Genomic DNA, 12,746 nt, shown 5'->3' with positions numbered 1-12,746 from the left:
TAAAATATCTTTAAGTTTCGAAAAATATTTAGGAGAAAGGCTGCATTACCCAACTCATCCTTATCATCCCCAGATACAAAACACTACTTGACTTTTGTTCTGAAAAACTTAGTTTCGAAAATTGGATTTTATTGTAGTTCGCATAGTTGTCATTGTTAAGGTTACCATTGGCTGTATGCTGAGGCCACAAGTGTCTTGTTATTGCCATATGCAGTAGGAAATGAGACAAAAAAATTCTTTTAACACTTTATTGGTCTATTATGAGTAAGAATAAAAATAAAATCAAATGAAAAGAAAAGAAATGTAGACAAAAATTTTAAATAACTAGGCAGTTATTTTTTAAAGAACATTTTTAAGGATAAGGTACACAAAATGGGAAGTATATCTTGTTCCTGGTTTGATATGCACTCAACTACAACTGAGCTAGAACTAGAACTAAACTAGAACTGAAATATAACTGAACTAGAACTGAACTAGACTGAACTAGAACTGAACTAGAACTGCACTAGAACCTGAACTGAACTGAACTAGAACTGAACTAGAACTGAAGCTAGAACTGAACTAGAACTGAACGAGAACTGAACGAGAACCTGAACTAGAACTGAACTAGAACTGAACTAGAACGAACTAGAACTGAACGAAACTGAACTAGAACTGAACTAGAGACTGAACTAGAACTGAACTAGAACTGAACTAGAACTGAACTAGAACTGAACTAGAAACTGAACTAGAACGGAACTAGAACTGACACTAGAACTGAACGAGAACTGAACTAGAACTGAACTAGACTAGAACTAGAACTACTAGACTGAACAAACTGAACTAGAACTGAACTAAGAACTGAACTAGAACGGAAACTAGAACTGAACTAGAACTGAACTAGAACTGAACTAGAACTGAACTAGAACTGAACTAGAACGGAATAGAATGAACTAGAACTAGAACTGAACTAGAACTGAACTAGAACTGAACTAGAACTGAACTAGAACTGAACTAGAACTGAACTAGAACTGAACTAGAACTGAACTAGAACTGAACTAGAACTGAACTAGAACTGAACTAGAACTGAACTAGAACTGAACTAGAACTGAACTAGAACTGAACTAGAACTGAACTAGAACTGAACTAGAACTGAACTAGAACTGAACTAGAACTGAACTAGAACTGAACTAGAACTGAACTAGAACTGAACTAGAACTGAACTAGAACTGAACTAGAACTGAACTAGAACTGAACTAGAACTGAACTAGAACTGAACTAGAACTGAACTAGAACTGAACTAGAACTGAACTAGAACTGAACTAGAACTGAACTAGAACTGAACTAGAACTGAACTAGAACTGAACTAGAACTGAACTAGAACTGAACTAGAACTGAACTAGAACTGAATATGAACTCAACTGAACTAGAACTGAACTAGAACTGAACTAGAACTGAACTAGAACTGAACTAGAACTGAACTAGTAACTGAACTAGAACTGAACTAGAACTGAACTAGAACTGAACTAGAACTGAACTAGAACTGAACAGAACTGAACTAGAACTGAACTAGAACTGAACTAGAACTGAAATAGAACTGAACTAGAACTGAACTAGAACTGAACTAGAACTGAACTAGAACTGAACTAGAACTGAAATAGAACTGAAATAGAACTGAAATAGAACTGAACTAGAACTGAACTAGAAATGAACTAGAATGAACTAGAATTAACTAGAACTGAACTAGAACTGACTAGAACGGAACTAGGACTGAACTAGAACTGAACTAGAAACTGAACTAGAACTTAACTAGAACTGGAACTAGAACTGAACTAGAACTGAACTAGAACCTAACTAGAACGATGAACTAGAACTGAACTAGAACTGAACTAGAACTGAACTAGAAACTGAACTACTGAACTAGAACTGAACTAGAACTGAACTAGAACTGAACTAGAACTGAACTAGAACTGAACTAGAACTGAACTGAACTGAACTAGAACTGAACTAGAACTGAACTAGAACTGAACTAGAACTGAACTAGAACTGAACTAGAACTGAACTAGAACTGAACTAGAACGAACTAGAACTGAACTAAACTGAACTGAACTAGAACTGAACTAGAACTGAACTAGAACTGAACTAGAACTGAACTAGAACTGAACTAGAACGGAACTAGAACTAGAACTGAATAGTGTACTTTTTGTTCTTCATGCATTTCATTCTAATTGGCATTCTAAGAATGTGTATAGTTTTTATTATGAGATTTGTCGTGCCTTAAAATTGTAAAGAATTTATTTAAATTTTTATTTTTATTTTTTTAGAAAACATATACATACAAAAGAAAACAATTTCGCAAATATTTTTACTCGATATAAAAATATGCATACAAAATAATCTGTCATGACCAAAATCAATTGCTTAAATAAAATGAGAAAAAAATATGCATAAAAACTAAAATATTTACTACATACATATATTTTTCATAAAACAAATTTCATTTGACAAAGGCATAGAAATGTTTCTATATAAATTTTAGGAATTTACTTAACATATTTTCTACAAAATTTTAATTCTATTTCAACAATAAAAATAAACAAAGTTAGAAATGGAAAAAAATTAAATAAAATGAAATTATTCTATAACAAATATTTAACAATTTTTTTACTTTTTGTTTTTCTAAATCCTTTTCTTCTATGCTAGGATTTTTTTGTTTGATACAACAGTTTAAAACACCTCAATAGAATTCTATACTTATGTTTATTTTAATTTATGAATATTTAACAAAGCCTAAAAGAATGCTACAGAAAAAACGGTAATGTTAGAAAGATTTTGTTTGCCAAAGAAAAATCTTGTTGGTTACGTGGGGTTTTGGTTTTACTCTTTCTTTCTTTCTTTCTTTCTTTTCGTTTTCTCTTTTTGTTGTACAAATAATAAAGTTAAATAAAAAGAGTGTTTTTTTTAATAGAATGTTGTTTTTGTGTTATTATTTTTCTTATCCAGGGGAGTAAGAAAGAATACAACTGCGTTTAAGCCACAGGTAAGTATGCACAAAAACAACAAAACTTGACCCAAATTAAAGCCATAAAATAGTGTGTTTATAAATTAAATTAGAATTTTTTGTTGTATTTTGAATATTTAAACGAAAACAAAAACAGCTTATTTTTGGCGAGACGTGCTTGCAGTTACCTGGTTACCTTTTTTGAAACAAAGGCTGCTTACTCAAAGAAATTATTTAAACCATATTACTTTTAAGTGCTTTTTTCTTACAGCGACTAAATTACTTTGACTTTGGCTACATACAAAAGATGTCAAGTTAAAACTTAATAGATTGCAATTAACAAAAAAAAACATTTTTTTTTAAAGAACCCTTAAAAACGAAGAAAAGTTACAAATTAATTTTCCTCCTCTGAATAAGTAAAAGTATTAAACTAACTAATGACTAAGAACAAAAGTAAAGCTTTTTGTTTTATTTTTTATATTTTTTATAATTGTTTTTAATAAAATTTTATAGTCACGCGATAAACAACCTCAATTCACATGTTTTCAATGGGCGTGATCAGTTTGTACTGACGACAATCAATACTTTATTGTAACCGCAGAGATTTGGCCCTCTTTCAAGATTTGCAAGCGGAACTGCAGCTTAAGCACGTGTTATCCGCATCACTTGCAAGATTGTTTTTAAAGAATTTAAATAAAAAACAAAAATATATTTAATTAGAAAAATATTATAAAAAGTAAAATGAAACAAGTTAATTAATTGGTTTAAAAAATATATGTCAAATTAGAACAGAACTAGAACAGTACTAGAACAGAACTAGAACAGAACTGAACAGAAAGACCAGAACTAGAACAGAACTAGAACAGAACTAGAACAGAACTAGAACAGAACGGAACAGAACTAGAACAGAACCAGAACTAGAACAGAACTAGAACAGAACTAGAACAGAACCAGAACAGAACTAGAACAGAACTGACAGAACTAGAACAACTAGAACAGAACTAGAACAGAACTAGAACAGAACTAGAACAGAACTAGAACAGAACTAGAACAGAACTAGAACAGAACTAGAACAGAACTAGAACAACTAGACAGAACTAGAACAGAACTAGAACAGAACTAGAACAGAACTAGAACAGAACTAGAACAGAACTAGAACAGAACTAGAACAGAACTAGAACAGAACTAGAACAGAACTAGAACAGAACTAGAACAGAACTAGAACAGAACTAGAACAGAACTAGAACAACTAGAACAACTAGAACAGAACTAGAACAGAACTAGAACAGAACTAGAACAGAACTAGAACAGAACTAGAACAGAACTAGAACAGAACTAGAACAGAACTAGAACAGAACTAGAACAGAACTAGAACAGAACTAGAACAGAACTAGAACAGAACTAGAACAGAACTAGAACAGAACTAGAACAGATCTAGAACAGAACTAGAACAGAACTAGAACAGAACTAGAACAGAACTAGAACAGAACTAGAACAGAACTAGAACAGAACTAGAACAGAACTAGAACAGAACTAGAACAGAACTAGAACAGAACTAGAACAGAACTAGAACAGAACTAGAACAGAACTAGAACAGAACTAGAACAGAACTAGAACAGAACTAGAACAGAACTAGAACAGAACTAGAACAGAACTAGAACAGAACTAGAACAGAACTAGAACAGAACTAGAACAGAACTAGAACAGAACTAGAACAGAACTAGAACAGAACTAGAACAGAACTAGAACAGAACCTAGAACAGAACTAGAACAAAACTAGAACAGAACTAGAACAAACTAGAACAGAACCAGAACAGAACTAGAACAGAACTAGAACAGAACTAGAACAGAACTAGAACAGAACAAGAACTGAACTAGAACAGAACTAGAACAGAACTAGAACAGAACTAGAACAGAACTAGAACAGAACTAGAACAGAACAGAACTAGAACAGAACTAGAACAGAACTAGAACAGAACTAGAACAGAACTAGAACAGAACTAGAACAGAACTAGAACAGAACTAGAACAGAACTAGAACAGAACTGAACAGAACTAGAAACTAGAACAGAACTAGAACAGAACTAGAACAGAACTAGAAACAGAACTAGAACCAGAACTAGAACAGAAACTAGAACAGAACTAGAACAGAACTAGAACAGAACTAGAACAGAACTAGAACAGAACTAGAACAGAACTAGAACAGAACTAGAACAGAACTAGAACAGAACTAGAACAGAACTAGAACAGAACTAGAACAGAACTAGAACAGAACTAGAACAGAACTAGAACAGAACTAGAACAGAACTAGAACAGAACTAGAACAGAACTAGAACAGAACTAGAACAGAACTAGAACAGAACTAGAACAGAACTAGAACAGAACTAGAACTAGAACAGAACTAGAACAGAACTAGAACAGAACTAGAACAGAACTAGAACAGAACTAGAACAGAACTAGAACAGAACTAGAACAGAACTAGAACAGAACTAGAACAGAACTAGAACAGAACTAGAACAGAACTAGAACAGAACTAGAAACAGAACTAGAACAGAACTAGAACAGAACTAGAACAGAACTAGACAGAACTAGAACTAGAACCTAGAACAGAACTAGAACAGAACTAGAACAGAACTAGAACAGAACTGAACAGAAACTAGAACAGAACTAGAACAGAAACTAGAACAGAACTAGAACAGACACTAAGAACAGAACTAGAACAGAACTAGAACAGAACTAGAACAGAACTAGAACAGAACTAGAAACAGACACTAGAACAGAACTAGAACAGAACTAGACAGAACTAGAACAGAACTAGAACACACCTAGAACACAACTAGAATACAACTGGAAAACAACTAGAACACAACTAGAATACAATTGGAAAACAACTAGACTACAAGTAGAACAAAAAGAAAAAACTATATCAAAACTGAACTATAGGTGAAATAAAAGTACATGATCGTAACTGTATTGCTAGGTTAGTTCCCATTTAATTAGTTTTTTCATTTGGGTACCTTTCTTGGGTACTTTATGCAAATCGCTTATTATTGGTTGTTGTTAGAAGTAAAATATGTGGTTTATTTTGTAAATATTTTTATAATGTTTTTTATTTCATATTTATCCTTATGTTTAGTTTATTACAAATAAATATAAATTACTTTAAAAACTAAAATACCATACATTTTCCCTTAAAACTAATTTTACTATTTATAAGTACAATTTGTTTTTTTTTAATTAAATAAATTTACATAAATAGTACCATAATAAGTACAAAGAAAATACAGTAAGTTTTTGGCTAAAATTAAACTAAACTATAAGATTTAAAATAAAACGTTTCACCACAATTTACACTTTTCCACAGGATTCATGGGACTACCTAAGGGACACTGAAATACCTCAGCAAATTCGGGCATATGCGAGAGCGTATAATTCAGCCTTAAACTATCTAAATCATGAGAATCATCTGTTAGGGCAAATGTTTCTTGCTGCGAAGAACCACAAAAGAATTGAGCAAATTGTAGGAAAAACAATTTACCATTGTGTTTAAGAAAGAGAGGATCTTTAATGAAAGTTCTCAAAGCCAAATGAGTGCCACTTATATCAGCTATGCGCTCGGTTAAATATTTAGTGGGCTGTTTACTAAGACAGGCAATGTTGTGTTGGAAATTTTTATTATTTATTATGGCTAGGGAATCTATATCATTATAATTACCAGCATAGTCATTTTCGAGAAATTTAGAATCAAAAGCATGAATTAGCTCATGACCCAAGGTATTGGCAAGATCACCAAATAGCAGAGAGGGCCAGAAACGATGATCATAGAAAGGTAGCTGTAGATAGGCAAAGGGTAAAATAATAAAATTAGCGGTACTGAAGTAATAGGGAGTAGAATCTAAATTGTCTAGGAAATTGGGCATATGAAGATTAAAAGTAAACCAAAAGGAATCAAACTTAGAAGGTGAAGCCAATAAACGTTGATGTTGAAAGAAATGCTTTAAAGACATTAAATGGTTAACATAAAAATTTTGTGTAACATTTAAATCGGCTATATATTCCAAATAAAAATGGCCGGAGGCATTCTTGGGCAGATTGCCTATATTTAAGGCTAAATACTTTAATTTTTTCTTTAAATACTGTATGCTATCCGAACTAAGTTGCATTTCATTACGATCTAAGATAAGAGAAAATTGCTCTTTTAATTGAGTGTATACTTGCATAATAACTTCATCACTTTGTGTTCTAGTGGGAGCATAATAAACCTGCTCATAGAGATAATTCATGGCTAAGGGAAAATGTTTACGCATATGCCTTAAACAGGAGGCATGATCAGAACCCTTGTCTATGATATTGTGTGTGTGAGATTGTAAATAATTGATGAAACGTGTTAGGGCATATAAGAATAAAGTCTTTTGTGAGCTATTATCAAGATAAGTTTTAATTTTCTCTATATTTAACAAATCATTAACAAATATTTGATCCGAAGGTTCTAGCGTAAAGTCAGCTAAAAGATATTCCCAATTAATGCTGGTAGTATTAGTTTGTACTAACTCTTTATAACTCAGCCATTCGGTTAAATCACACTCATTGTTTTCATCTACTATGGCATTGAGACAGGAAGTTTTTAATATATTTTCCAAATCCAACTCTAAATTACGGAAATCCATCTCCAATTTAGCAAACGAGTCATTGCTATAGATTTGTAAAATATCATAAATTTCTTGAGAGAATTTTACTCTTTCCATTAGATTATGAGGATCTATGCTTAGCATATAACGTGTGGCATTAAAACGCTCTATTTGTAAAGAGATAAAGAAACGGCTATTGGAGAAGAGATTAAGCTCTCTTAATGTTTGCAGCCAATTGCTTTGATTGTTAAACTGCAGATAACCCATTTCTCTTAGAGTAATAATATACTGCCTCCAAGAAGCTTTCTCTTTACTCTCACTCTGCAGACACACCTCTAGATATTGCTGCATTTTATGCTTAATCAAATCTCCTCTCAGTTTGACATCAGCAGTTGTAAATATTTGCTCAAATTTATCATTTAATTGTTGCTCTCCCATAGCCATAACAGTCTGTTGATCGGGATGTTGCTGCTGCCAGTTGCTGCAGGCGTAAGCATGAAAATTCTCACAGGGGTTAATGGCACGATTCATATGTGTGGCTATATGTTGCAAGTGTTTGACATTCACGTGCTCGTCGCAGTCGCGCGTTAGACAAGTTTTATTTAAATGCTCCCAATAGGCGAGTTCATTGGCGTTTAAAGTTGCCGGGCTTACAGCATAAGGGTGGGCTGTTATTAAAGCTGCTGGTTTAGTGGGTTTAGCCGCTATAAGAGCCCACAACAAAGTGCTGGCAAATGTTATCAGTTGTTTACTAAGCATTATGCTTTCTTATTTTGTTAAAACAAAATTTTATATTTAAAAATCACTTAATTTTTTTTATAACTTTAAACTTTAAGTTCTCTGTGTATTTTTAGTTAATTGCCAAATTTTTTGTTTTGCCAAAAGCATGTCCAATTTATTTTCAATTTTTTTAAAATCACTTTAATTTTTTTTCTTTGATTTAATAAATTTCCGTTTTATAATTATATATTCTCAATTTTCCGTTTTACGTCTTTTAGCTTTCGCTGCTCAAACACAACTGTTACACATTTCATTCACTAAAGTTTATAATTTCAATTCTTACGCTAGCGCTGCCTTAAGCTGAGCTTTAATTTCCCTTCTTATCGTAATTTTTTTTGTGAAATACGTTGTTTCAGCTTTTTTTATATTATTTTATTTTTTTTTGCAAGCAATGACAGTTTTAATAAAAATCTTATCACTTAATTGCTGCTACGATTCATAAAATTTTGGTTTAAAAGACACTGTTAAAATTTTCAAATAAAAATTAAATTTAAAAAAAAATTAAGTCTTAATTTATTTCACTTCACATAAAGAAACAAATATTTCGTTTAAAGTTCCTTAAAGTCCACATCAAAAGCTTTAAAATCTTATAAAAATAGCGTCAAAAACTTCAAGTTATCATAAGGCACCAAAGCTTTCAAGAAACCTGAACAAATGTCTCCAAACCATCTCTATTTTATTAATAGTTTTTCTAAGTATACAATTCTATTTTAAGCTCCATATCAATTTTTCTCTTCGCCACTTGTCACACAAATCTGCATTGCATATCACTTACACTTCAGGGTCGAGCACTTGATTGCTCAGCATAGTTTATCTCTTACTATAATAACGCACGAGCATTGTATTTATTCTATAAATAGTAAATATGACGCTCTATACTCGCTACCGGATGATCATGCCAAGACCGGTTTAATGCAGAGCGGACATCTATTAAAGTGGCCAAACTTTGGTATAATCATTCATGGAACCTTATAAAATATGCATATTCATCACACTTAGAGAAAAATTATATTTTTCAAAAGCTAGACAAAACAATAAACTATATACAAAATTAGACTATAGACTGGACTATATTCTAAACTATATACAAGACTGTAGACAAGACTATATACTAGACTATAGACTAGACTATAGACTAGACTATAGACTAGACTATAGACTAGACTATAGACTAGACTATAGACTAGACTATAGACTAGACTATAGACTAGACTATAGACTAGACTATAGACTAGACTATAGACTAGACTATAGACTAGACTATAGACTAGACTATAGACTAGACTATAGACTAGACTATAGACTAGACTATAGACTAGACTATAGACTAGACTATAGACTAGACTATAGACTAGACTATAGACTAGACTATAGACTAGACTATAGACTAGACTATAGACTAGACTATAGACTAGACTATAGACTAGACTATAGACTAGACTATAGACTAGACTATAGACTAGACTATAGACTAGACTATAGACTAGACTATAGACTAGACTATAGACTAGACTATAGACTAGACTATAGACTAGACTATAGACTAGACTATAGACTAGACTATAGACTAGACTATAGACTAGACTATAGACTAGACTATAGACTAGACTATAGACTAGACTATAGACTAGACTATGACTAGACTATGACTAGACTATGACTAGACTATGACTAGACTATGATAGACTATGACTAGACTATGACTAGACTATGACTAGACTATGACTAGACTATGACTAGACTATGACTAGACTATGACTAGACTATGACTAGACTATGACTAGACTATGACTAGACTATGACTAGACTATGACTAGACTATGACTAGACTATGACTAGACTATGACTAGACTATGACTAGACTATGACTAGACTATGACTAGACTATGACTAGACTATGACTAGACTATGACTAGACTATGACTAGACTATGACTAGACTATGACTAGACTATGACTAGACTATGACTAGACTATGACTAGACTATGACTAGACTATGACTAGACTATGACTAGACTATGACTAGACTATGACTAGACTATGACTAGACTATGACTAGACTATGACTAGACTATGACTAGACTATGACTAGACTATGACTAGACTATGACTAGACTATGACTAGACTATGACTAGACTATGACTAGACTATGACTAGACTATGACTAGATTATGACTAGACTATGACTAGACTATGACTAGACTATGACTAGACTATGACTAGACTATGACTAGACTATGACTAGACTATGACTAGACTATGACTAGACTATGACTAGACTATGACTAGACTATGACTAGACTATGACTAGACTATGACTAGACTATGACTAGACTATGACTAGACTATGACTAGACTATGACTAGACTATGACTAGACTATGACTAGACTATGACTAGACTATGACTAGACTATGACTAGACTATGACTAGACTATGACTAGACTATGACTAGACTATGACTAGACTATGACTAGACTATGACTAGACTATGACTAGACTATGACTAGACTATGACTAGACTATGACTAGACTATGACTAGACTATGACTAGATTATGACTAGACTATGACTAGACTATGACTAGACTATGACTAGACTATGACTAGACTATGACTAGACTATGACTAGACTATGACTAGACTATGACTAGACTATGACTAGACTATGACTAGACTATGACTAGACTATGACTAGACTATGACTAGATTATGACTAGACTATGACTAGACTATGACTAGACTATGACTAGACTATGACTAGACTATGACTAGACTATGACTAGACTATGACTAGACTATGACTAGACTATGACTAGACTATGACTAGACTATGACTAGACTATGACTAGACTATGACTAGACTATGACTAGACTATGACTAGACTATGACTAGACTATGACTAGACTATGACTAGACTATGACTAGACTATGACTAGACTATGACTAGACTATGACTAGACTATGACTAGACTATGACTAGACTATGACTAGACTATGACTAGACTATGACTAGACTATGACTAGACTATGACTAGACTATGACTAGACTATGACTAGACTATGACTAGACTATGACTAGACTATGACTAGACTATGACTAGACTATGAGTAGTCATATTTTGTAAGTTATAACACAAATTTCAAATTGTCCACTTTCTCTAATTGTAGTTTGATGTACCCTAAAAAATTAAAAAAATAAACTTAATAAGTCGTCTGCTACAATCATATAAAACAATGCGAAAAGTTTTTAACCCCTTTAGCAAATTAATTGTAATAAATTTTGTTTAATATTTATGCACATACATAACTCATACTATATTTTTTTTTTATTCTTTAGCGATTATTATAACAAATGATTATAATACACAATCATGTACAGAGAGCTGGAAACATATGAAATACAAGACCACTAAAATTGATAAGAAATATTAAAGCATATATTTTTTTTTTTTTTTTTGCTAAACAAGAAAGAGTATAATAAACATAATAAAGGGAATATGAAACGAAATGATTTAAATTGTATGACGCAATAATGCCTTGTAATTTACAGCGAAAGTTTCGAAGCGCAAAAACAACTGACAGATTTAAAGACTATATAGAAATATAATTGAAATATGTGACTTGATATGACAACTACAGTCTGTGTTTAAGTGTTCATATGTCTAAGTAAATGTCTACAGGAAGTCTAGTATCATGTAAAATGATTGATAAGTTCTCTACATGATTTAGATTTTTATTTGAAATATTTATAGATTTTGTAAATAGCTTTTTTATAATTATTAGTTTTTTTCATTAGAAATATTTGAAATTACTTGCTAGTTCTTAGTCTTGTATAAGAAGGTCGTATTTAATTTAGAATAAAACTTAAGATTTAATAGTTTTTTAACACCAGATTTGTTCACAAGTTATGAAAATATTGACTAATTGAGGGTAATAGTTAGATCTTTAAAAATATTCTATTTAACCATGCTAATCACCCCATTTAAGTTCTCTTAGAATAAGCTGAAATTCAGCGTGTGCTTAAAAAACGCTCAACAAAAGCCAGGCCCATTACCCCCTAAACGAATAAATATTATCAGTGTTTTGAAATACGTGCCATTTGTCTTTTAAATACAACAAGGTTAAAAACTTATAAAAAGTTTTATAATTAATTGTACTGCAACTACAATTCTATATTAAATTAAACTAAAAACCCCTTAACTGACTAAGTCTTTGAAACCCGAAAATTTGCAAATTAGTATAACTATTTCATCATGTTTCTTTAGCTTTAGTTTTTTAAACAAAAATATTTTTATCAATTTAATAGTTTGTTTTGGCGTTTTGCGGTTTATGTTCAGTGGTTTACTCAAAAACTCA

General features: G+C 31.9%; 1 protein-coding gene across 1 annotated transcript; it reads right to left on the bottom strand.

Moving 5' to 3' along the window:
• Window positions 1-6,182: 6,182 nt before the first annotated feature.
• Window positions 6,183-8,612, bottom strand: LOC119612296 (neprilysin-1). The gene has a single exon (XM_037968053.1). The coding sequence runs from the start codon at window positions 8,364-8,366 to the stop codon at window positions 6,318-6,320; it is 2,049 nt and encodes a 682-aa protein (XP_037823981.1). The 5' UTR covers window positions 8,367-8,612; the 3' UTR covers window positions 6,183-6,317.
• Window positions 8,613-12,746: the final 4,134 nt, after the last annotated feature.

The sequence above is a fragment of the Lucilia sericata genome, unplaced genomic scaffold (assembly GCF_015586225.1).
Source record: "Lucilia sericata isolate MDLA Ls3-8-SP2 unplaced genomic scaffold, ASM1558622v1 Contig001644F_arrow, whole genome shotgun sequence".
NCBI lineage: Eukaryota > Metazoa > Arthropoda > Insecta > Diptera > Calliphoridae > Lucilia > Lucilia sericata.
Note: the sequence above shows the minus strand (reverse complement) of the source record. Positions and strands in the feature narration are given on the sequence as shown.

Coding starts and splice junctions, on each gene's coding strand:
- LOC119612296 (XM_037968053.1), bottom strand. CDS start 8,366: ATGCTTAGTAAACAACTGATAACATTTGCCAGCACTTTGTTGTGGGCT.